General features: G+C 37.2%; 1 protein-coding gene across 3 annotated transcripts in view; it reads right to left on the reverse strand.

Annotated features, from left to right (window-relative positions):
• Window positions 1-26,834, reverse strand: part of LOC122718913 (teneurin-a) — a 387,491-nt gene that overhangs the window by 348,863 nt on the left and 11,794 nt on the right. For all 3 annotated transcript variants that reach the window (XM_043944319.1, XM_043944320.1, XM_043944317.1), the window contains exons 2-3: window positions 9,495-9,698; window positions 8,692-8,859 (exon numbers count right to left, since the gene is read on the reverse strand). In XM_043944319.1, coding sequence (XP_043800254.1) covers window positions 8,692-8,859; window positions 9,495-9,698 — 372 coding nt within the window. The remainder of the gene's footprint in view (window positions 1-8,691; window positions 8,860-9,494; window positions 9,699-26,834) is intronic.

The following is a 26,834-nucleotide window of genomic DNA, read 5'->3' on the forward strand; positions in this document are numbered from 1 at the left end:
CGATATTTTCCGTAATAAGCGGTGATAATTGCTTAATTAAAGCGAAACGTGAAATGCGCAATGCGTTCCTGTCAGCGACAGCCGCGTCCGTCCCGTATCTTGGACGATTTTACCGTCGAAACGTACATTCGTTGCAGTTATTGAACAATCCGCCGGCATTGTTCGAGTGTTGGGAACACCTGTAACGCTCAATTACGAAGTCGATAGCCCGTGTTGACGAGAAAAATGCCTGCCGCGACATCTCCTCGATGAGTTATCCCTGTGCATTTATTGGCGAGGACATAATACGGGCTTGGATACGAACGTATTAAGTTTTTATTTGATTTCCTCTCTGTCCATATTTTCGAGTCGAAAATATTTGATATAAAATTTATACGTTTGTTATACACACTATATTTTTTAATATTCCGTGACAGTATTTTAAATTTTTCTCGTTATCTCTCCCTTTATTAAAAGTTAATCTCCATCGGGCATTTTCCATTATCCAATGTGAAAAATTATCATTGTCATTCGTTAAAATAACAGTTTCCAGTTTATAGACATCTGTTATCGAGGAAAAATTAGATTAGATATATTTATTAATTTTAATAATTATTTTGAAAATAACATTCTCTTCTGATCGATCGAAAAAAATCAATTCGTCATTGCGTTAAATTTCCAAAATCGAAACATTAGAATATTATTCCTCCATTATTTAAATAAATAAATTTGCAATCTGCAAAACTACACTTGGCGGTAGTTAACGATGCGCGAAGCGCAGATTATTGTTAAACTGCGACAACAATAACGGTATCGAGGGATCGTCATGGTTGTCAGCGACATAGATGTAGATTATAATCGTTTATCGGTTGACCTTTTATTTCGTTTCTAGACAAAATCGTTTTACACGGTACACGGCATAATGCTAGCCGGAGGCAAACGCGACGCCCGCATCGAGTTAAAATCGATTGTGTTGCCAGGATGACGGTCAACGCGACGTCATTGACTGCGGTTCAAATCGCATTGTGATATGTGATGGATTACCGTTTATATCGAAGCGTACATCAAATCGAAATCAATTTTCTTTCGCGATCGCCAGAGAATTATCTTCGTTCAATGTAACCAGCCAACCGTTCCTACCAACCGTTGAATATGGAAAATTGTTTAACTTCAGAAGCATTGTTATAGTTTGTAATGGCCTCCAAATATCTTTCCATCATGAGAAATATTAACGCATAATTGATTTAACGTTGATGTTGTTCGACGTAAAGAAAAATATTACTCATATCATATAGGCATTCGAATTCTTTTTAAGTTGTACAATTCTTTAATCAAACTTTCTTTTCTTTGAATTAAAACTATTACAAGTATGCTAGATATATATCCTATTCAATATAAACTACAAGTATGCTAAATATATATCCTATTCAATATAAACTATTACAAGTATACTAGATATATATCCTATTCAATATAAACTATTACAAGTATGCTAGATACATATTCTATTCAATATAAACTATTACAAGTATGTTAGATACATATTCTATTCCATATAAATTATTACAAGTATGCTAGATATATATCCTATTCGATATAAATTATTACAAGTATGCTAGATATATATCCTATTCAATATAAACTATTACAAGAATACTTGATATATATCCTATTCAATATAAACTATTACAAGTATGCTAGATATATATCCTATTCAATATAAACTATTACAAGTATGTTAGATACATATTCTATTCAATATAAACTATTACAAGTATGTTAGATACATATCCTATTCAATATAAACTATTACAAGTATGCTAGATATATATCCTATTCAATATAAACTATTACAAATATGGTAGATATATATCCTATTCAATATAAACTATTACAAATATGCTAGATATATATCCTATTCAATATAAACTATTACAAGTATGCTAGATATATATCCTATTCAATATAAACTATTACAAGTATGCTAGATATATATCCTATTCAATATAAACTATTACAAGTATGCTAGATACATATTCTATTCAATATAAACTATTACAAGTATATTAGATACATATTCTATTCCATATAAACTATTACAAGTATGCTAGATATATATCCTATTCAATATAATCTATTACAAGTACACTAGATATATATCCTATTCAATATAAACTATTACAGGTATGCTAGATATATATCCTATTCAATATAAACTATTACAAGTATGGTAGATATATATCCTATTCAATATAATTATACTATTAGAGAAAAATTAAAAAGAAAGAAAATTATATTTCATTTTCTCTAAATGGGTAACCATTTTTTATTACCTATTTCATCCGAATAATACACTCGCACCGAATATTCGACCAATCTAATTTCTCTAATCTCTTCTCTGAATCCCAACCAGCAACTGGCGCGAATTAGCATCGTTAAAATTGGCGAAACTCGTTTCACCCTCGACAGGGAAGGACACTTCACACAGGGCGCTTATTTATTCACACGTTTAATTCTATCGATAGAACGTGGACAAAGTGGAAGTTTAGTCAATCGCCACTAACCAATCGCGGATCGTATTGGCCGGCAATGGACAAAGGGGCCGAACCAGGTTATATCCCTGGTCCGTGGATAGAGTTAGTCAGACGTTGGCAAGGGTGCACAAGGTGGCCGACACTGACTTGATGCGGTTAGCGATTCGCGCTGGTAACTCGATTTGATGCTCTAATGCCTTCGTCACGTCCGACGTTGCCGCGTATTCATGTAAATACGAATTATTTCGTCCGCAGGAGTCGCTGCGGTCGAGACGTTCGTTGACCAGCACCGCTCGAGGATTCCTTCCTCGTGCAAATTCATTTGCGAGTCGATTCCAGAATTGCACTAGTATCATTCGAGATAATAAATTTATTTCCATTTTATCTTTTTTTTTTTTGGAATGCGGTATCGTATGTAAATGCAGATGTACGTGAATGCAGTTTATCAATAAAGAAGAAGTTAAATTCTATTAATAATTTAAATTTTATTTATCTAGTTTGTAAAGAATTATGAATAATGCATTCACGTTTTTTTTTAATAAAAGAGGATATAACAACAAGGGATGATTGTATTTTAAATATTAATTTAAAGCACACTTTTTAAACCCGACCCTTTGATGTTTACGAAATTAGAATTTTATTGTTGAAAAAAGAAAAAAAAGATATTTGCAATTTTTATGCAGGGGGTAAAGTAAATCTGGTTAATTTAAAAAAGGCAAATTCGAAATACAGTTTAAATGAAAAATGAATTCGAAAAGGAGAGCGAGTTATGAAATTTGTTTGTTTTTCAATGGAAAAACTAGGTTATGAAGTTCAATTCCCTATAAAAAAAAAAAAAAAGTGTGTTGCTCGAATCAAAAAGGATCGCGTTTCCGAATAATTCATAAGAATTCATAAAAAAACAAGATATACATATTTTTAAATACATTAAAAAAAAAAAAAAAATAGAACACATCCTTATTTTATCCTCTAAATATTATAATACTTTAAATATTTCATGTGCATATTTATCCACGTTATTTATGTATATATTTAAATTTTTCATAAAATTCCACACGAACGTTCATAATTTGATAAAAAAATTTTCCTCTCTTGGAAACGAAATTTTAATCGCAGAGAATTAAACAACCTCGACGAATCATAATGGAAATTTAAGGATATTTCGAAATTTAAGGATATCGATTTATCTTTGCCAAGAATCATCGCTTATCATTTTTATTCCTACGTTTCCCGTAACAGTGGTTCGTTAAGAATCTCGTTCCCCGATGGTAACATTCGATAAGATTCGCCCTGTTAAAGTTTCCATGGACGGGGGGAGAGTATAAGGGGAATTCTCTATTTGGTTTTGTCGAAACGTATAACGATTAAGCTCAATATTAGGTTACCGCGTGCCCGTAGATTTTCTGGTTGGAACGAAGCGGAAGAAGTGCAACGGTAACGATAATGGCGGACACGGACTATTGGCATAGTTTTCAAGTGGTGCTTAAAATTATTCCTATTTCGAGAAACCTGGCCACGATCCAGGCTGTCTCGTATCTTTTAGATAAGGTCCACAATTTACACCGAAAGAAAAAGAAAAAGAGAAAAATATTGAGAAATAAGAGCGAGGTTAAATTTTCTTCTGATGCAGCACATCTCTCTTTGGCATTTTTATACACGTATTTTTCGTTTCAAAGGATACCAGTTTTATGTATGAAACTATTAATGGGTACGAAAGTTGTAAAATTTATATTAATACATATTCACTATATCCAATTGTATTAATACAAATATACTATATTTACAACACTGCACGCTAGAGTCTTCCTACTTCGGATCTATAATTGGACTCTTATCTGGAGATATAAGTAAGATATATATTTTTAATTTCGAAAATTCGATGATAAACTAAAATTTGTTTGATATAAAGTCAATAAATTTTTTTAATTATACGTATACTTCGTACAACTTCGTTGCTTAACTTTCGAATACAATGATTTTTCTAACCTCAAAATTGTTATTTTTTAATTCTATTCAATACTATATCGAGAAGATATAGAAATGGGTCAAAAATTTTGGTGTCCAATAAAAAAAAAATCAAAGTTCGACCACCAGAGAGAGAGAGAGAGAGAGAGAGAGAGAGAGAGAGAGAGAGAGAGAGAAATGAAAAAAAAAAATTTAATCCCATTCACGATCGATACCAGTGTCTGTGACATCTTTTCCTCCTCTATTCGTTTTTCCGTTTTTCCTGTAATTTATACGCTTTCCCAGCGATCGTATTTCACATTAAACTGCCGACCGAATGGATCAGATGTGCCTCGTTCAAAGATGCGGCTCTGTTGGCCGCATTATTTGCAATTTAAATAATCCGACAGATCGGTAATTAATCGTCCGGTCCCCGACAACATTTTTTCCCCCTTTGGAATAAGCTAATATCGGCCCAGGATTTACATTGGTATATACGCGGATCCAAATGGACACACACGATCGGGGCGCAGTTAAATTTTCTAGGGCAATCGCCTCCAATCGATATTATATTTGTTGGCTCGCGGTTTCGTTTCAGGAAATTAAATTCTGCGATCCAGAGGCCCACTCCACCTCTGGTGGACGCACGTGTTCTTTGATTCACCGCCTTAATTGCCTCCTCGAATCTTTTTATTTCGACGGTAATTGAAACGGTAATGGAGAATTTTTGTACGTGATCGAGCATCGAGACGAACGAGAGACACTTTTCGAAATGGGCACACTATGGACGAATATGGTCATGATAAACATTGATTGACAATCGTTCGAAACAGACGAGATTTTTTTTTTATTGGAAACATTTTACATTGAAATTAATTGTGGAAACTGATAGAAGAAGATTAGCATTTATATCTTTGCCAAGATCTGTAATACGAGTTTGAATCTTAAACGCTATATTGCCTGTCGGAATATCCCTGCGGTCTAATGGAGGTATCTCGTGGCATCTATTAGCAAATGGTTCCCAATGGTCAGCGCTTGCCCGCGTTAACCCTGGATGCTCACCATCCTCAGAAAGACGATTGATATTACATTAGATCAGCATAGTCTAATATAGGCCAGTCGAAAACCGTGTTACAGAATTGCTGGTCGCAAGGGGATTAACAGAATTATATTCCTAAAGAGTTATAAACTTAGTAGGCATTAAATGTATGTAGCAAATATATATATATATACAGAACTTTTAAAACATAAGTTAGGTTAATACATTCGCCGTCACGAGTATTAATGTATTCCAATATAAAACATTCTGCATTAGCAAAACCTTTTTTGACCTGTCTTCTTTTTACCCGTGATTTCTGATCATTGCACTTAAATACACGCGAATACGAAAAAGGATTGTGACATTCTCATTACTAATAAGAGAACTTAGATAAACATTCAAAACAGAAATGACAATAGGAATAATATCTCATGATCCTAGCAATACTAATTATAGATTATACGAGTATACAAAATTCACAATATAATCTCCTAGATTAACCTAACTTTCTCGCATCAAACACACACTCTTCATCCTTCATCCTTCCTCCCTCAAAATTGATTCTACAATTTCTCATTTCACGGTCTGAAAATAAATTTAACTAATCCTCATGGAGCAGGACAGTCTAACCGGAGGCGACACACGCACCATCAAATATCCACATACGTCCTCCCATCGTCGCTCACGTGTCACTGATACGTCAACGTCAAGAAGTTTGATCCAGCGATCCGCTTTAACGGAGCGCCCTCTCTATGCCCAGAGGGCGAACGTTCAATCGGGTATCCATGTTCGCCGCATCGCGCCATCTACGTATCCAAGCTTACGTACGCGATCCAAGGACGCCGCTACACAGACGTGCCAGAGCTCGGTGCCGGGTCTTAATCCGCGCCGCTAATTTCCACGGAATCTACGCGTAATGGGATCACACTTCGCCAAGCAGAGGCAATGACTGGCGAAGCGGCAAATTCCCGGACGAAACGATCCGTATCCGTGCGGTGCTCGATCTTTGCCCTCCCGCTACTCCCCCCCTCCCCCCCTCTAAGTTGTCTCCCCTCGCACCGAGCATCGTCGTAGTTGTTTCGCGATATCGGCAGACGACTAATTGGGGCTCCGGCGTCAACGAAACACCCCGGCTAAACGAGATTCGACGAAATTTCGTTTAAAAGTTTGGCAACCAGACTCGTCGACCACCACGTCGAAAACTCGACGACGTCGGGCCACGACATGGTAGGAACTCGAGAAGCCGCAAAGCTACTTTCTCATCTCCGTGGTAACGCTAAAACTGCGTTACACTGGCGAACGTTGTCCCGCGACCAGCCTAGGCCTAAATACCCACGACATTCCGAAACAATATAGCCGCTCGGCTAACTTCTACGCTGACCTACGTGGTAACCAACCCGGCCTCCCGCTACTCGCAACTGCTAACTCGGTTACGCTCGAGACTCTTCGGCTATCCCTACCACTGCTTTCTTCTCTTCGCTCCCCACTCCCGCTCCAAACGAGCTAAAGGCAGCGGAAATATTACCAATTGTTTTCTATTATTCCTTGTATATGGCTGGAAAGTTGAAGTGTTTCTCAACTTATGAATATGGCCTATTGGTTTGGTTGGAAACGTAGAAAGCAAACGATATTGTCGTTGGATCAATTTCATGACCGATTACATCGACGAGCGACAATACTGAATCGCGCAACAGCAAACTTAACTCTCATAACCGAGAGTCCCTTGGTTATTTAACGAGCCGGCGCATAAGGCAGTTTGCCGATTACGACACTGTTAACCGGCGGAACAGTGGCGCGCCCTTTGAAACATTTGCCTTGATCTCACGATCCCTCTCTCTTTTCGCCTACGGCCGTTTCGCGAAGCTTTGCAACTACGGTACCTCAGAATCGTGCAAATCGAGTGTAATTGTTCCACAGTGAAGATTTACGAAAACTTAAATTCTTTCGATGAATTCTTTGGTGGTTGGGTTATTTGATTTCAACCTCTCAAAAAAACTTATCGAATAAAATCTTTTCGAAACATATATCCATTATCTATTAATTTTTACAATTCAATTTCAAAAATTTGTAATAATATTTATAATTGCATATTTATAATTTTTTTTTAAGTAACTTTAAAAAAGAATCTTAAAAATTTAAAAGACCATAACTTCGACATCCATCAATAACTATTGGACGTGGAAGAACGACGTCGAATATATACGAGGAACAATACCTGGATAAAAATCGCAGATTCTTCCGGTCGAGCGGGGTGACTATTAATATTAAGCTTTTAACGAGGAACACGTTTACACGAAACCCGATTTAACTCCGGCCAGGGGCTCGATACCAGCCGGTAATCCTGTTAGTCTGGTAATCGTATTTGAGGCACGGATCGTTAACTTATCGCTCCGCGGGAAATTTTACGTTGCGATTTCCGGGACCGGTTGTGCTCGCGGCAATCAATGAATTTATCCGCGCGCGACTACCCAATGTTTCGAAATGTGGATTTTCTAACTCTGTTATCGATGATATTCGATCGTAAGGATTTCCTAACCTCGTTGTTTTCAACGCGGTTGATAAGCGTCTTGATCTATCGCGGTCTCGCTTTATTGCTTCCACATGTATTGAGCATATTGAGAATTTTACAAAATTTTGAGAAATTATATTAATTACAATGCCTCGATTACTAAAAGTACGTATAATTTTATTCTTTGTAATCTCAATACAATTATCGATCGATCGATAATACTGATGATTTTCAACACGCTACGCATATCATTTCACACTTCTCCGATTTTGACATCCGATTACAAATTTTCTAACCTCTCTTGTGCGTAATTCCGCTTATTATCTTATTTGATCGTTTTAAATACACGATTGAAAACGTTTCCAAATTTAAAGTGAAAAATGTGTTTTAATCCTATTGTCCTCCATAATGTTCAAATTTTAACCTCAACATCCGATATCTTTATTTTTTCGTGTCCATATTTTTACTCTCAAAACTGTGCAGACCTCGCCAACCTTCTTATACACAATTTTATCACGTCTTTCTAATGTATATCGTTATATCGTACAGCGTGATGATTCTCGAATTTTCCGCCAGATGGAGTGACCGCATGCAATGGACAAAATAATACGACAAACGGTGCATGATGCAATGACAGGCAATGATAATGACGCGAGAAACAGAAAGGGGCGGAGAGGTACACTTACCATTGGTAAGATGCATACGAGAATGCTCGTCTGGGAAGACGGTTTCGGAACGATCGCTGGCTGTGGAACTGCTGCTCAAAGCACTGGTGTGACCTCGTCGCGTTCGTCGCCCCAAGGTCCCTCCACCGGTGCTCGTCTTTTTCGATGGCGCCGCATAAACCGTTTCACCTGCGATGTATCAGAATCGTTGGAATATCTTTGGGTACATTAGAATATCATTCGAAGAGAGACTTCCGGCAGTCAAAGCGAAGCGGAATTTGAAGATGGTACGCGCTTTTGAAGGGAAATATAAATTTTGAATGACTGCGCCTGTTTATTTAGACAGTTTCTCTTTTAGAGAAGAGATAAANGAGAGAGAGAGAGAGAGAGAGAGAGAGAGAGAGAGAGAGAGAGAGAGAGAGACAAAAAAGTGGAAATAAAATTCTCAGTAATATTATTCGAATAAATCTAAGAAAAAATAGAAATAAAAAAAATTTTTCAATGTTACTGTTCGAATTGAAAATCGAAAAACTCGCAACGTTTAAGCGCATTTTTAGTAATTCTGAAAGAACGATCATGCGACCGACTACGTAAATTGTCGATACAGCGAAAGGTTAATATTTACAAAAGCGGGAGACGAGATATCACGAATGTTATTTCGAACCAATGGTAGCGAGCGTTTCTCTTGCATTAATCACGTCGACTCGCAACAACATAACGGGTCTCGTCTCGTGACATTTGTAAGTATCGTCTACATTGGAAGCGTGAGCGCGCGAGCGCATCAGCGAACGTAACTCCGCTCGTGCCTCTAATTAACTCCGCACCGTTGCCATTGCGGGACCTCTCCGATGATATGCTCCCGTTGTAATGATGCCGGCGGGAGTTGGTATTCTCCAGGGGAAACGGAGACGCCTGTCGATGATTCGGCGTCAAAGTTGGTGGTGGCGTTGGAAACGGCGTTGTCGGATTATCGGTGGTCGCTGCGCCCTCTGTGTCCGACCCAGTACGATACGATCGGTCACCAACACCTGCAAGCAATAAATTTTGCATGATTTTTAGCGTTTCGCATTGACCGAAGGGGTAATTTCGAGGATTCTGTGATTTTTTGAACAGTTTTTGGAGGCGAATGATGTATCAAAAAATTAAAACTGAGTTTACAAGACATGTTTTTATATATTTTTTATTATTATCGTATAATAAAAATTCTTCTGTTCTTCAAAAAATGTATAGAATCAAGTTATTTTTATCGTTACTTTCTCTTTACTAATTAAAATACAAATATTTTGCCTTTTCAGATTATATTTCGCGGATACTTCAAGACTATTAATTTTCTCCTCGTTAAAACAAGCATCCCTAAACTCCCCCTCGATTTCCTTTAGATTCCATTAACTCATAGACAAAGGGTCGGCTGTATCCTCAGCGGGCCACGTCGAGCCTATCCCAACGCGTCTGCTCTTAAATGCAGCCTCATTGTTATCGGCTTGTCCATCGAATCGAACGAGTATCACCCCCTATGATTGTTCAAGATCAAGCCGGGATGTAAACGTGATCGTCGAACGACAGATTCCTGATTTCGTCGTCGTTCAATGACTTATGGGACGTTAGCGTTGTGTACAGCTCCGTGGCTGTAGTCATCGACACGGTTAGCGCACGTTTCAGCTGGTAGAGGGCGTATGTTGAGAGACCATCTCGAGAATGGCATGCTTTCGCGATATGGCTATCATTTCGTTTTATTGCCGCGTTTACTTGGAAAGCTTCGACTTGCCTCGTCAAACTATTCTTTCGTCCGTTTCAACTTGCACAGCCACTTCGATTCACGTCGTTGCTTTAACTCCGCGTTTGCTTAAGCTACGAGCATAAGTTCCTTGAATCGCCACGGCGCTGTTGTCGCGAAAACATTCTGATACGATTCGGATACGTTTCTTTCTCAAACATCGTGGTGAAGAAAAATAAAGTATAAACTTTCCATACCATTGTATAATGTAAATCATTAATCAATTACCAAAAATGAAAAAAAAAACAAAATTAGAAATAATTAAATTCTGTTTATAATAACTATTAACATTTCTTACTTATAATGTAGAAAATAGAAATACAGAAAATAGAAAATATCTACATATATATATATATATATATATATATATATATATATATATATGAATAGTGATCATTTAAGAGGTAAACTGGTTTTTTGAAGTCTCTTACCTTTCACAAGAACAACGAAAATGTACCAAAAAACATATTACACGTCACACCCGATAGCCGTTGCTTCGAATCATTCCAATTTCACTCGAATCGTTACTCGTGGGCTTGTACGACACCCGTCACGTACCATCGTATCCTGTTTACGCGCAGGCATCCTGTGCGCTACCTATTGGCTGTGACAATCGGCGGGCATCACAGCAGCCAATGGTTCATCAGCCGTCGGAATATTCTTGTCGACGACGCTTGATGGTCCATGACGCGAAAATGACAGTACACGTAGCTCGATTCGACGATACTTTGATTTAAGCGTAATATCTAACATTTAGATTGCGGTTCAATGGTTCAACAGACGTGACTCTGTTTTAATCCAGAACGGATTGTACGAAGATTTTGTTCTTTGGAGGATATGATTCGTTTTAATTGAATACTATGCGCATTTCATTCTGACATATTTTTGAGATGAGACATGTACATATAATGTTTCACCTTTGCTTGGAATAAAATTAGAGGTTAGGTTTATTTCTTGATTGACAATAGCATTGTGAGAAGCAGTTAATGTATTATTTGTTTTTGTAATTATACAATATACAATATGTGCTATGTAATAAAAATAATAATATTTCTTGATAATACTTTAATATTATTATTTGAAATAAAATTAGAGGTTAGGTTTATTTCTTGATTAACAATAGCATTATGAGAAGCAGTTAATGTATTATTTGTTTTTGTAATTATACAATATACAATGTATTATGTAATAAAAATGATAATATTTCTTGATAATAATATTATTATATCTTTATTATATCTATAATATTATTATAGGTTTATTTCTTGATTAACAATAGTATTGTGAGAAGCAGTTAATGTATTATTTGTTTTTGTAATTATGCAATATACAACGTGCTATGTAATAAAAATGATAATATTTCTTGATAATACTTTAATTAATTATTATTTGAAATAAAATTAGAGGTTAGGTTTATTTCTTGATTAACAATAGCATTATGAGAAGCAGTTAATGTATTATTTGTTTTTGTAATTATGCAATATACAATGTGTTATGTAATAAAAATGATAATATTTCTTGATAATACTTTAATATTATTATTTGGAATAAAAGTAGAGGTTAAGATTATTTCTTGATTAACAATAGTATTGTGAGAAGCAGTTAATGTATTATTTGTTTTTGCAATATACAACATGTTATGTAATAAAAATGATGATATTTCTTGATAATATTTTAATATTAGTATTTAACCATGATTCCATAAAATATATAATTAAATATTATAAATGTTATCAAGTATTATCGTATACCAGTATAAAAAGATTTATATTCGTATAATTTTAAGTACTCTTAAAATACAAGAGAACAAAAGCAGAAAATCAGAGAGGTGTTACGTTACAAAATATCTTGATTTAGCTAATCCTTAAAACGGCGAACCATACGAAAAAACAGTCTGGTTGTGTGAAAAAGTTACGATGGATCAGGGAAACGTTAGGGGATAAGAACTCTGGCTCGTTGGCTGGATTAGGAAGATGGTTAAAGCCAGTGTTTCGATAGCCTCGCTCCTATTTATCAGAGGTGTAAAGAGGTGTGAGACTACGTAGCCAAGTACTTAAAAAGATCAGCGATGTTCCAGTGCTCTTTTCATCCTTGCTCGCTATTTAACTTCACCATATTACGTCGAGGGCAATTTTTAACATAATTTCGAATCGATTCAAACGGATCTTTAACGTAATTTCAGATTATATTACCGTTTATATCATTTTCGTATGATAAAAATATATTATAACCCTTCTTTTCTTTCTCCTTTTGATAACCTGAACATTCGTCCTGCTTTTTTAAATTCGTTTCGTCAATAATTAATGCTGCCCTTATCACGACGGGCCAATTTATTATTTCTCGATACAACGCTTGGTCATAGCTTATTAACTCAACTGGAAAACAGGCGCATCGATATTCGTCTCGTTAATTGGCGGATAATTGCCCGTTCAAGGAACGCACGATGTAATATACCATTAAACTTTGTTCCACCGCGAAGGACAAAAGGGTAGCAAGATAGCTGGAAAAGATGGGCGCGACCAAAGAGTAAGGGGGGTGGGGTTTAGTATGGAAGAGATGAGGGGATTGAATCTTGTCGGTAATTAATGAGGAAAGTTTTACAAATAGCCGAAGGCATAGTCACTAAACGCCTTAGCGAGACCGTGAATTCCATCCGCAAGCAAAATATCCCGCGAAAGTTAGTTTTTAATTGATAATTATCTTTCCCGGTATAAACGGTAATCAGCATTCCATTCCGTTTCCATTTCTGTCCATCTAATTGCTCTTTCTTCCCGCCGTTGAATTGTCTACAGGGCAGAGAAAGAGAAACGAGAGGGGAGACGAGAGTTTCGAGGACTGTAAATAAATTGTGCGTATATATTTTGCGGCCCGGTAAAGTTTTGCTCCAGAGAGAAAGAGAGAGAGAGAGAGAAAGGTTTTGCAAGTATTCTTATACTGGGCGTTATGAAAGAATGCTCTTGAATGCTCATTACTTCATCAAGAAAAGTAAAACGTATTGCAATACGTTCTAAGAATTACATTTATATTTATTATCATTACGTTAAAATGTTTAATATAAGGCATTAAGATTTTTAGTAGTATTAAATATTTTGCAAAATGTTTCATTGAAAATGATTCGTGCATTATACGACATAACCTTTGCCTCACTTTATATGTGCACCACTTTATACCAAAATTCAAAACAACAAGCTCACACGTTACGTGTACACATACCTATACTTGTGTTAGCAAACACTTTCAAACATCTTCAGTACATTAAACAACATAACCTTTATCTCACTTTATAAGTATTATTCATCAGAATTCAAAACAAGCTTACACGTTACTTATACATCTACACTTATTGTTGGCAAACAATTTCAAACATCTTCAAAATATCCATCAAATCGGTGCTCAGATAGAATTAAAATGAGACGAAACTGAATCTTAACCTAATCAAACAAAATTACTTTAATTCTTCTCCAAAATACTTAAAAAAATATCCTAAAATATCATAACCAAAACCAAACTTCTAAACTCGAACCTAACCTAAAAATCGGGTCGCTGATTAACCTCTTCTAAAACACTAATTACTCACATTTAACTCCTCTCGTTTCCCGACAATTTCACGAATTTCATGCTGATCTTCTACATCTCAATCTCGCTCAAAATGCCCATTTCGGTCCGCTTCATCGCGACAACGTCCCCGCGAGATCAAAGATCGGAAGCGAATCCAGCGAAGAAGGCATCGTGGCCACGATATAAAGAGAGATAGGGGCAAGATGGGCAGCCGCGATAGCTCGAGACGTCTGAGAAAGCGAGTAGCCGAGGGCCGGGGCAGCGGCGCTGATATTGCTCGCATTAAACTTTCATATTCAATCTTGCCACCCACCGGTTCGGCTCTTTCCCTCGTTCCCTTAGCCGGAAGGTCGAGAGCAAGCTCAGCCCCACATGTAATTGTGTTATGCCCTCTTCTCCCCCCTCCTCCCCCCTCCCCTTCCACCATTTCTCCAGCTCTCCTTTTCGCGAGCTTTCCGCTCTTCTTCCCACCGTTACCCCACCCCACGAGCGCCAGTGACGTTTCTTACGCCTCGTTCTCGCAATTTCGTTGGCCGCGTTTTCTATAGATTGGATTTTCTAATTTGCGCTCTCGCCCTGGCTTCCGGCTTTATACAGTGTACAAGCGAGAGTAGGTTTCGGGGCGGATGTTGAAAGTTGTGTGAAATACGATTTCGCAAAAGTCGTGGAGGTTAGGATCGGGAGATGGTCGGTGATATTTTTGGATACTCGTGTAAATTGCGAGGTGCGACGTGTTTGTAGGTTATGAATTTCTCGGTTGCTCGGTCCGGTTGTGTGATATTGGGATGTGATTGGGATCGTATCGCGGATATCGACTGTATTTTTATCGGTAGATTGACTGTTTTGATAATGTTGAAATTTTGAAACACCTTGTTGGAAATATATTTAACTTTTGAAACTCGGAATCTGTGAATCGTGATTTTTCCTCAATTTAAATTAGATTATGTATAATTAATATAATTAATAATAGAATGAATAAAAAAAAAGTATTGTTCTAAAGAATATTTCATACATCATTCCAATGAAAATATAATCTAATAACAAGCTTCATTGTTCAAGCTACGTGATACATCTAAAAAAAAAAAAAAGAACATCGTACTTATGAAAATTCAAGTCCATTTTTTATGTGCTCGCCATCGCTAACGAGCACTCAACATACAGGGAAAAATGATAGTACCACTCGACACCATACTCCTATTTCTTCCTGCCCCCGCCATCAACCTTGTCCATGGTTATTCTTTATTCCACGGTATCACGTGTCGCGTATTGTCGAACGTGTAACGACGCGTGGTACGCGAGTCGGGTAATAAAATCGATAGCAGAGCCGGTCAGTTTTGTCGCTGTCGCTCACACTTCCGGTCAGAAAACTAAATCGGCCCCCGTATTCGAGGACAGGGGCAGAAAAATAATAGTATTGGAGCGTATTCATTCGGTAGGCCGTGGCCAGTCTATAGAATCGCTTTGATACACGGTGGTGGCGCTCGCATCGCCATGCCTTGTTTATTGTACCGACCTGGCATTGATTGGAAATATTGGCTCGTTGTTGTTTGCCGTTATTTCGAGCACGGAGTATCTCAGAACAATGTCCATGGTGGCGCAACAAGCGCCACTATTTGCCTTTTATTTCCAACAACGATCTTGCGAGACCCTCAAAATCCGTCAATCATTCTGTCGTATTTACGGAGTCCTCGAAACAAATAACAGAACCTTTGGATTCGATGCGGTTCATAGTATTAGCGGTGGCTCGATTTATCGTCATATTTCGAGAGGAGTTCACTTCGTTCGATCCCCTTTCGCGGTGTCCTGTTCACGAAGGGGCAGACAATGTACCGAGAAGGATGAAAAATGAGCCGACTATTTTTCTTCGATTCCTTCCTTCGATTGGACATAATACGTTGCTGGAAACGATTAGGACCGCTCCCTCTATATAGCTATATTTTATCGGTCGATAAAGTATTCATTATTTCGATATCGACGTGGTATTGACTCTACGGTAGGAAGGTAGATGTAATCTGATGTTCTTAGAGGTTGTCTGATTTTATTGACAGGTCTAATGGATTTCGCGAATTATAATTGTCCACGTAATTGTAACGATTTATCGAAGCGAAAATATACGAATATATTCGGAAATTGAATATTTTGAAAATCTATCGTGAGATTGCAATAATCGCTTAGCTAATAATTGAAACTAATTCGAAAATTTTGTATCTGATATAAAAATAAAACAAAAATATGATTCTTTTCTCTAAAATAATAAAACGTTTTTGTGATGATTATAAGATTGAATTTTCTCGTGCACGAAAACTTTTTGAACAAATTTTCAAAATTTTCGTTTCCAATAAACGCTTTCTCTCAATTCTCACGAAGGACAACAATTTGCAACAATTCATTCGTTATTCTTAACATATATATATATTTATACGAAAGTTTGCACACAAAGTTTGGCCTCTTCTGATACGCATAACCATCCAATAAACGTTCCTTTCAACTTGCTACGTACAGAAGACATCAATTTGCAACAATTCATTCAATATTCCAGCCGTATCCACGGCACGGAAGTTGTACACATCCTGCGAATCGGTGAAACGGAATTAGCGCGACGGGGGTTCCCCCGGGGGCGGCGAACTTTTCCAAGCAAGCTCGACGGAAAGCGAGCGTCCAAGGTGCATTCGATGACCGGGCGGCCGCGCTGTCATGGCAACGGTCCACCGCAAACAAAATCCACCCCCTCGGGGGGCCGCGACGGTCCTCGGCCACGGGAAGGAATTCCCGTCGAGCTGAAGAAAGCCTTCCCTTCCCCTCCCTCCCCTCGCACTCGGTCAAAGACACGGGCCGCTGCGAATTCCGCTTCCGGCCACCGCCCGCCCCGGGATCAATCTTTGAGGGGCTTGTTCCAGGAAACTCGGGATCGCCTCGCTGAAAATCGTGGCCTCCACCGCCGAGGAAAATTTACGAGCTGCGATTTAGGGACCGGCCGGCAAGTGTTAAGATGTTAGGGGGGATGTTTCAAGTATTAGAATCTTGGGGGGAAGGGGACTGGTGGAGGGAGATTTGGTTGTCGTGAAGGGTGAGAAAGTGGCGGCGTTGGAAGCGTTGAATTGGAATTGTTACGTAATGGGTTAATCGAGGCAATTGTTTCTGATTTTCCGCAATTGTTCAAGATCGTGCATTTATTATTATTATTTTTTTTTTATTTATTATCTTCGTGTTATTTTTATATCGCTCCTTGAGAAATAATTACAAAACAGATTTTTTTTTTTTTTTTAGTCACTGGTCATCACTTGGAAAAATTTTTGATCCGAATTTATTAATTAATTCTTTATACTTTATACCATCCTGATTATTAAATAGTTAGTAGCGTAATTAAATTAAAATAATTTTTTTTATCCAAACAGTTAATAAATTTACTTATGTATTTACATAACTATTTTAAAACTATTTTATAACTATTTTTTGATTGATTTCTTTCTTTTCTTTTTTTTTTTTTTTTTGGAAGGAAATTATCAGACAGGTAAAACAAGAAAACATTGAATGGGCGAGCAATCGATACGAACGGACAATCAAAATGAATAGTGCGATCTAATTGCGATCCACGATATTCGCGGCAGTCGACGAACTCCTCTAATTAGTTGCGAATAGTGTTACGTCCGAGAAGAATCCCTTCGATCGTGAAACCTGACGATTAATCTGGAACGTCGGTAATTTTATGCGTTTCGGCTAACGAACGTGGGGCATTCGACGAGGGTTGCGATGAAATATGACTGTCGGAAGATAAATTGGGGTTACGGCAAATTGCTGGCGCATCCAAAACTTGCTTAACCGTGATCGGTCCTCGCCGATAAATATACAAATTAGCGATAAAGAGATGGAAAAGAATCGTACGAAGAATGGATGAATTCATCGAAATTTGGATGATTTTTCGAATCGTTCTCGAATCATTTCGCTTCGTTCCTTTTCTTTTTTTTTTTTTTTTTTTTAATTATTCGTAATAGTCAGTGGTATAATTTATGGGGGCAAATTAGCCCCCTTCGTTCATTTATACAACTTTTCCTCTTTCTTCTTTTATACAAAGCATATTTAATTGCCTGCAAAATTTCTAAAAATTTCAATTCACGTTATTTGTAATTAAGAGAAAAAGGGGGCTGGTTAAAGAGAAAATAATAAAACGTTATATAGCTGTGTACCAAATATGGCGCAAAACAGTAAATAATAATTAAATACAACATTAAATATTAATTGAATGCAAGGGAAAAAGGGGGTAAGGAAGAGTAAAAATAATTCAAAAGTAATGTAGAGAGGTAAAATAAATTATATATATATTAATTACTTTTCAAATTCAAATTTTTAGAAATTCTTCTTGCATCCTTCCTATCAACTTAATCAAAATAATTTCGAGCGAATATTTCGCGAATATTCCGCGAATTGTGAATGATCGACGATTTACAACGAGTCGAGTAATAAATCAATCGGTGAAAATTCTCGCCCACCACCCTCCATAAGTTAAACACGAATCCCCGAAATTTGAATAGCATCGACGCGTTCGAGGCTGGCCTTTCCCTCTCATACCAGCCTAAATCAATATGAAGCTTTTACCCTGCGACGTAGGGGAGCCATCCAGAGCGGGACACAGAGCTCGTAGGAGGGAATTCCGCTCATCGAGAGTCCTTACACATCGAAATTTAATATATATCGGGAGAGATGTGCACCTATATAAGATTGCAATATATGTTAATGCATTCATACTTGTGAAACCACGATTCTTATTCTTATTAAACGAGTAAAAGAATTTGATGAAGAAATCGAACGTTGAAAATTATTTCTTCGAAACGAGAATGAAATTTGATCATTGGATGAAGAAAATCTATCGAACTTAAATTATTTAATTAACTTGATATAAATAAGCGAGATTCAAAGATAGAAAAAAAATTCTTCAGAAGAATAACACTTTCTCCTCTCTCTTTTTATTAATGGGATACCATGCAATGATAATCTGACAATACCTTAATATCAATTTATTCGATGTATCGATCAATGAAATTTAACTTGCACAAATTTGCTCCCCTTACGATAAACACCATCATCTCGTGCGAATGAAACCAGTGTTTCTTTTCCCCCTCTCCCTTCCATTATTAAGAGAAAATTAAAATCCGTGTATGAAAGAAGAAGAAGAAAAAAAAAAAAACAATCTCGATCTCGAAATGACGCACGAGACCCTGCTCGATAAAAAAAAAGAAACGTACGAACGAAGACTAAAAATAGAGATATATAGAAAAGGAAAACAATAAGCACAATCATCGAGCTGGGAGGGAGGAAGAAAAAAAAAAGAGAGAAATTACGTTTCCATCCTCCCATATGAATGGCCACGGGGTTTAAAACAATATTCGTTTCATGGCCACGATCCGTCGAGGATAGGACAACAACAACGCGATTTTCCCAAAAACGTGGCGTTTCCCCGCCATGTAAAATGAAAAAAAAAAAAAGAAAAAAAGAAAAAATCACCACTCATGGAAAGTATGCGTACACCACGAGGAAAGGTGTGCATCGTCGTGCATATCGTCGGAAAAATCGATCTCGTACCATCTCTCCTAGAAATGAATCCTTCCCCCATCCCCCTCATTTCCCTTTCCACTTCCTTCATTCTCCTGTTCTTAATCGGTCGTTGGGCGAACACGAACCCACCCAATCCACCCACTTTTCCTCCTCCTTCACGCACGAAAAGAAGAGACAGAGCGAGAGCGAGAGCGAGAGCGAGAGAGAGCGAGAGAGACAGAGACAGAGCGAGAGCGAGAGAGACAGACAGAGCGAGAGAGAGAGAGAGAGAGAGAGAGAGAGAGAGAGAGAGAGAGAGAGAGAGAGANGGAGGGAGGGAGGGGTAAAAATACGCGTAAGAGGTTTGTAGAGCCGGGGCGCACAATGTGTCTTTTTACTAACTGTCATATGCATAGGGAACAACGGGGGCCGTCTACACAGAGGCCGCTATCGAAAAGCAATTTCCGAGACGTCAAATGGAATGGAATCGAGTCGGGCGGGGGGGGGGGAAGGGAGAGAGGCAAGAAGGGGGGGCGGGAAGAAACTTTTGGTGACGTTTTCCGTTTGCTTGCTCGAGGTTCGAGATCACTTTCTCGAGAGTGCGAGAGTAAAGCAGGGAGAGAGAGAGAGAGAGAGAGAGAGAGAGAAGAAAGAAAAAAGGAGGAGGAAGGAGGAAGAGAAAATAGAAGAGGAGGAGGAGAGGGTGGGGAAGAGAAAGGAGGAGTAACGAGGAGGAAGAAATAAGGGAAGCCCGCTATCTTCAACAGGTGAAAAGTGTCGTCCGTTGAAAAGGGCCACTCCTCGCTTCAACCCTCTCCCCCCCCTTCCTCTTCCTTCCGCTTCTTAAACCGCAAACCTCTTTCGCGAAAGAAAGACCGGCGTCCATCGTTTGGGGAAAACGAGCCGCGCTCCGTCGCCGAGTCATAATAAGTCGATGCTGTTATGTAATTTGGATTCTTTTGGTATATCTTTTTAAAAAGAAAAAAACGTGCGTGTATTATATTTTGGATTTATTTTGGTATTTTGGTCTGCAAAATTGATTGAAAGGAGAGGTATTTTTTTACGTGGCTGTTGGGTTAATTAAGAATGTTGGGTTAGTTAAGAAAGATTAGACGATAGATACGATGAAAATTTGGCGAAAATTATTCGTTCCCCGCAATTCGTTCCACTGAAGAATAAATTGATTGATCCTTCATTCGGGGAACGAATGTTTCTGACTCGATACGACAACAACAAATGAACGAGTTGATTAAACGTATCGAAGATTTTTCATCTCCAAAATTATATCCGTTCTCGAATAATCCGGAGAAAACATTTATTGTTTGATAAATCGGCAGAATTTGGCTCATCAAGTTGTACAAATCATTCTAATTTCAATCTGTCATAAACCATTGAATTGCGTTTCAATTTTCGAAACGAACATTTGCCGGATCAAAAAATTTGCAAAATCTCCGCAGAGAAAATTCGTTAAATGTTTCAAATAATCGCATCTTTGTATAAAAAGAAAATTTAAATAAAAATATTCGAAAACGCGTACAATTCGAAGGAAAAAGGAATAAAATAAAAGAAACAACTATATCATCAAAGACGTCCAATTTGAAATATAACAAAGTTAACGCTAAATTCGAACGAAATTTATCTCTTCGTATCCGCGATTATCAGAGCGGATAGAATATCCGCGGGATTTCGGCTAAAATAAACGCGTCTGTTGCATCGATTTTGCGGCGAAATAAAGCCACTGTCGAAACGAAAGAGAGGGGGGGAGGGAAAGTCGCACGCACGATTGAACTCGAGCCTTTAAAGTAGGGCATCGAACCGATGAAACTTCCTTTCATGGAAGACAAGAAACGCTCTGGACGTTTCCGTAACGACGTTTAATCGCATTTCGCGCGGGCAAAAGTTCCTAAAGATGGTGTTTTTTTCCCCCCCACTTAACGAATCTTACGAATCCTTCTCTCGTCGAGTGGCGCTACAATCGGTCTCAACTTAACCTGAGAAAGTTGGGAGGAGAAATCTGTTAATTTTTTAAGATAATCGTGCGTTGATAAATATGCAAAACAATGAAGATAAAAATGAAATATCAAATGAAAAGTGCTGATAATTAAACGTCTAGTAAAGAAAAAAAAAAAAAGAAAATCTGTTTTAGATTAGAATAATTCGATTCTTACAGCAGAAAGAAGATAGAACGATCTCTCTTCTTCTCACTCTCGTCATATCGATGATGTTATATATCTATCTCGCTTCATTTAATTCAATTGGTTAATAAATAACTGAATAAATAAATTGATATTTTACAACAAATTTTCTTTTGATCTATAAAATCGATATAAAATTAAGAGCTTGGATAAACGAGAATTAATGTAATAAAAATTTAATCTAGTAAAAAAAAAAGATAAAAGAAATGTGCAAGTTTTATTCCTATAAGGATACGATGGTACATACAACCAATAGTGACGAGAATTAAATGTCAAATACGAAAGGTGGTTGCTGGTAGTGGCAATGTGTAATTTAAGGGGGAATGGGGATGGAATGGAGACTGAAAGGGAAAGTGCCACTTTGAACCCCTGGAGAGTCTTTCGTTGCTGTGATTAGGTTATACATGTTCGTGATGGAAGAACTAAGAAAAATTGCGCTTGACTTTTGAATGAAGTGGTTTTTTAGGTTAAGTGAGATCGTTCGAGAGTTGATTTGATGTTGAACGCATATTAATATTGTATTATATTATTTCTATCTTGTTCATTCTTGTTCATTGAGTATATCTATTGATTAAAAATTATGTGTTATAAGTATTTATCGAAATTTTTAATTTAGTATTTAAATTTTTAATATAGTATTGAAAAATTCTGTTTTCAATTCTATTTTTTCTTTTTTCTTTTTTTTTTTTCTTTGCGTGTACCCTCTATTTCCTATTAATATTTCGACGTCTATTACGAGGGAAATATTCTCGAAACATTTTGTTGTACAAGTTGCAATGCTATGTTCGAGATGTTTTAAATTAGTTTTACGTCACCAGTGATTGCATAATTGTTACAAGCGTTTATAGAACTTACATTCAACAACGAATCTGCAACTTTGTTCAGCTCTCTAATAAAAGACTCGATGATCGATTAAAAACAACAATTTGTAACAGCGAAATTTGTTATTTAACTCTGTTGCATATTTTTAAAACGCCATTTTAAAAAAAAAAAAACTTTGCAAAAAATCGAATGCAAATCCTTGAAAAAATATGAATAAATTGTTTTAATTGAATGTATAATTAACGACGTTTATTTAACGAATCTATGCTATTTTTATTTCAGGAATTGCTGGAATCGATTTTATCGTCGAGTATAAACATAGCAGGGGAAAAAGAAAAAAAAAAAAAAAAATGAAACGAAAAAGTAGGTAAATATTCTGGCTGCTAGCCAAAGCAATAAATCAGTTATATTAAAATGAAAAATAGAATTTTTATTCTCTCTCTACCACCTATTTTTAAGAACACATTAATATTATCCTTGTAAAACGAATAAGAAGATCTTCGATTCTTCGTATTATAATTATCATAACAACCTCATTTTCGTTAATATAAAATAAATAACTAGAAATAAATCTAAAATAAATTTAAAAAAAAAAAAAGAAAAAATTCGAGGTATACTTTGATATAAAAAAATAATAATAATAATAAAAAACCAAGTCCAATAATCAACAACACATATAACTCGATTACATTAAAAATTCAAAAAACAAAAAAAAAAAAAAAAGAAAAAAAATCGAATCAAACGAAAAAAAAAAAAACCACCATTTTTCAATCTCATCCACAACGCGCAAACTCTAGGAAAAAAAAAAAAAAAAAGCAAAGAGAGAGAAAAAAAATCTTGAACATCACATACAGCGAGGATAATTCGTGCGTTTCGTTGAAACGTTTCAATCCTCCTAACTTCCGTGCTGGCCGACGGACGACGAGCTCGGGCCGCCAGAAAATATTTTAATGCATTATTCCGCGGAAGGGAAAACAAACGAGGGGAAAGGAGAAGATGAAAGAACAAAAGGAATGGACGGACGCGGCCGGCGAAAGGGAGGGAAATTGAAATTTCAGAGCTCTGTATTTTCCACCAACACTCTCCCTCCCCCCTCTCCCCTTCCCTCCCCTCCCCTCCCCCTCCCCGCCCGCGTTGGATTTACGTTCGTTCACGATGCGAGGAGCCGCGTTATTTTCAACCGTAATGAATGGCCGCTACACCTGTTACGGGGCTATATTTCACGTACACGCCGCCATTGCAACTTCCCTCCTCGTCATCGTCATCGATACCATGAATTAGTTATCGACGCGTTTCATTATTCGCGCGGCGACGATAGCACCACGGAAACCGCAACATATCGTAGCTCGGGGGGGGGGTAAACNGGGGGAGCGGGGAGGAGGTAAACTTTCCCTCCACGCGAGACTTTCTTTTATTTTATATTCCACGACGTCGTTTCCTGAAGGGAAGACCAAGATTCGAGTCGATAGAATTGGTTACGGGGGGGAGAGGGAGGGTGAGTGAAGGGAGGGAAAAGAAAAGGAAAATCGAAGGAAATGAAACGTGGAACGTGATGCAGGAACACACAGGAGCTATAATTTATGGCGTATGTGGGATAGGATGAAAATAAATAAAGTACGGTAGAATGCTTTTGAGTGATAGAAACACAGTCGATTGTTTATCATTTTCATTTTAAAAATGGAATAGAACATTAATCTATTCCATTGTTGTTGTTGATATTATTCGTGTAATAATACATTAAGCTTTTCTGTTTACATATTTAACTATTTGATGATCTTTTAATCTTTTCCATTAACCTTTTTTATAGTAATTATATTGCAAAACATCTGTGCTTATAATATTTTCAATGTACATTAACTTCAACGTTCACAGAAATGTATAATATGTTGACAGAAATAAACGATAACCGTGACCAACTTCAGACCATACGATATACTACCGTCCTATACGAAAGATATTCTCGAGAAATAAATTTCCGTTACAGGACCCTTTCCTTAAGATACAACGACACAGGGCGCAATTAAAATAGTAATAACATATTCGAGGAAGCGGCGACGGAAAGAAGATTTAACACCGGTTTGCGAGCATGAAACAATCTCAGCCGCGCAGAGCGGGCAATGTATCAAACAGATTAGAAGATCTAAACCCGGCGCATTACAGGTCCGGAAACGGCCGGCTCGTAACGTATTTCAACGGGTTATCGTTTGGCGCGGAACACAGCCGTGGCGGCGGTGAGATGTGCATTGTTAAACAGCGGACTCGGTAAATTCATTGTAACGAGGCGAATACTTCCGAGAGAACCGATTTCAAGTATCGAGGATTGATTTTGCCGTTTTACGCTTCGAAATCGAGCAAGTTAAAAACTTCCTTCCATCCTCCTCGGGGATGTAAAGTAGAGATGATCTTAAATATGTACATTCATTAAATTCTTCGTATTTCATAATTTATGCTATGATTTTTATTTCAGTGAAATAATTTTCGTCGATGTTTAATTAAATAAATTCTAGAATTCGAACTATTAATCTAAATTACAATAAGTTGTAATGCAATGCATTAAAATAATGAAAGACAAAAAATGAACTAGAATTTAAATTTCATTAGATTGAAAAATCATAAATCATAAGAAATCTATCATATACAAAGAAACAATTTATCCCTTTAAGTTATAACGAGATTGAATGAAAAATCGAAAAAACTCATAGATTTCACCTAACCTCGATTCTTTTTCGCACCACGCGAAACAACGTTAAAAACTCAATAGAGATGCATTCGTTGAATCGGTGGTACAAGACACGAACCGTGAATAATTCCTTGTGCCAACCATTCATTTCTCGGCCGATATAAATTATTGCCGGGAACGCATTAATTTCCTTTGCGAATAATTAACAGCCTACCGGACAACGAAACCTTACTCGAGGGCCAGCAATGGTCAGTCTTAACCCCGCCCTCGCCAAAACGGCCGGTAACCTCGCGCACGGTCGACACCTGAAATATTAATCATGACTTACACGAGCCACGGCCCGGATCACGGCTATTCTCTATCTGCATTATTAAGTGGGCTCGCGCACGAGCGTAGGCCCGACCGTGGCGCCGCGAAACGGATATGAATGGTACCACTTCGATGTTGTTATTCCCAAGCGAGGTGAAAGTGCAACTGCGTGCGATTCCTGACTATGAAACTGACATTGCATCGATGAATTGGATTCGATTTGATTGTAGAGTTTTATTTAAAAAATGTACGCGATGAAATCTGATAAAATTGGCCAATTCGTGGTGAAATTATTATTGAAACTGGACGAGAAAATCTTGAAAAAAAATTCGGAAGAATAATAGGTTAAAAGAAGTTTGATAAGGAGAAAATTAAAAGTGTTTTATTTACAATTAATGAATCGACTGTAGCTTATTACTGAATATTACTTTAGTCTTTTAGGTAACATTTTTCTTTACCGCGTATCAATATTAGTATTTTTAAAATTATTTTAAAAAAGATTAATGCCATTAGAATATCTTCGTCATAAAGTGTCGAATTTTATTAGCCTAAAATCCTGAAATATGAGCGATGAAATGACTAGGTTCCTGTGTAATTCGCTCGAGTATTCTTCGTGTAACGAGGCTGGTAAACGCCATCATCTTCTTTTCAAACATTACAGGCCAGCTGGCTCTCTGTACTGTAAAAACAACACTTCCGCCCTATTATTCCCAAGGGTGTGCATAGAAACATGAAGGTTCGTTAAACACAACGTGATTTATTGGTTTTTCGTTCGGATTTCCACCGGTCCCTTGAGTGTTCTCGTTCCAGAAAGCCATATCGTATCCTTTTTCTTTCTTACGACTGGTATCGAATAGTTCGTGATGTAAACGCTCGAGTGCGCTGATGTTGCATGAAATAATCTCATAATCGCTTTTAAGCTCTTTCTTCGATAGATGCAAAAATAATTGATATATTTCTTCCTTTAATGATCGTGTCAATTAAACTCGATAATTCGTGAAATTAAAAAATACTCTTTTCAACAAGAAATAAAAATTAGTTTCAGACAAATTTAATTTTCCCTCCTCCATCCTTTTCTGATCCAGATTATTTACATACAATCAAGTGCAAAGGTATAATGACAATGATATTAATTTTTTTTCCTGATAACGACAGAAATAATTTTAACACATCCTATATGCAATGCAACACGGCAACTATCTGAGAGCTATTCAAATGTCAAAGCAGTAACTGGGCTAGTAATCTGCACGCGATCGTAAATGTAGATTCGGCTGTAAGTGACAAACTGTCTCACGAA

This window comes from Apis laboriosa, unplaced genomic scaffold, assembly GCF_014066325.1.
Source record: "Apis laboriosa isolate Shangri-la unplaced genomic scaffold, ASM1406632v1 scaffold68_cov148, whole genome shotgun sequence".
Taxonomy (NCBI): domain Eukaryota; kingdom Metazoa; phylum Arthropoda; class Insecta; order Hymenoptera; family Apidae; genus Apis; species Apis laboriosa.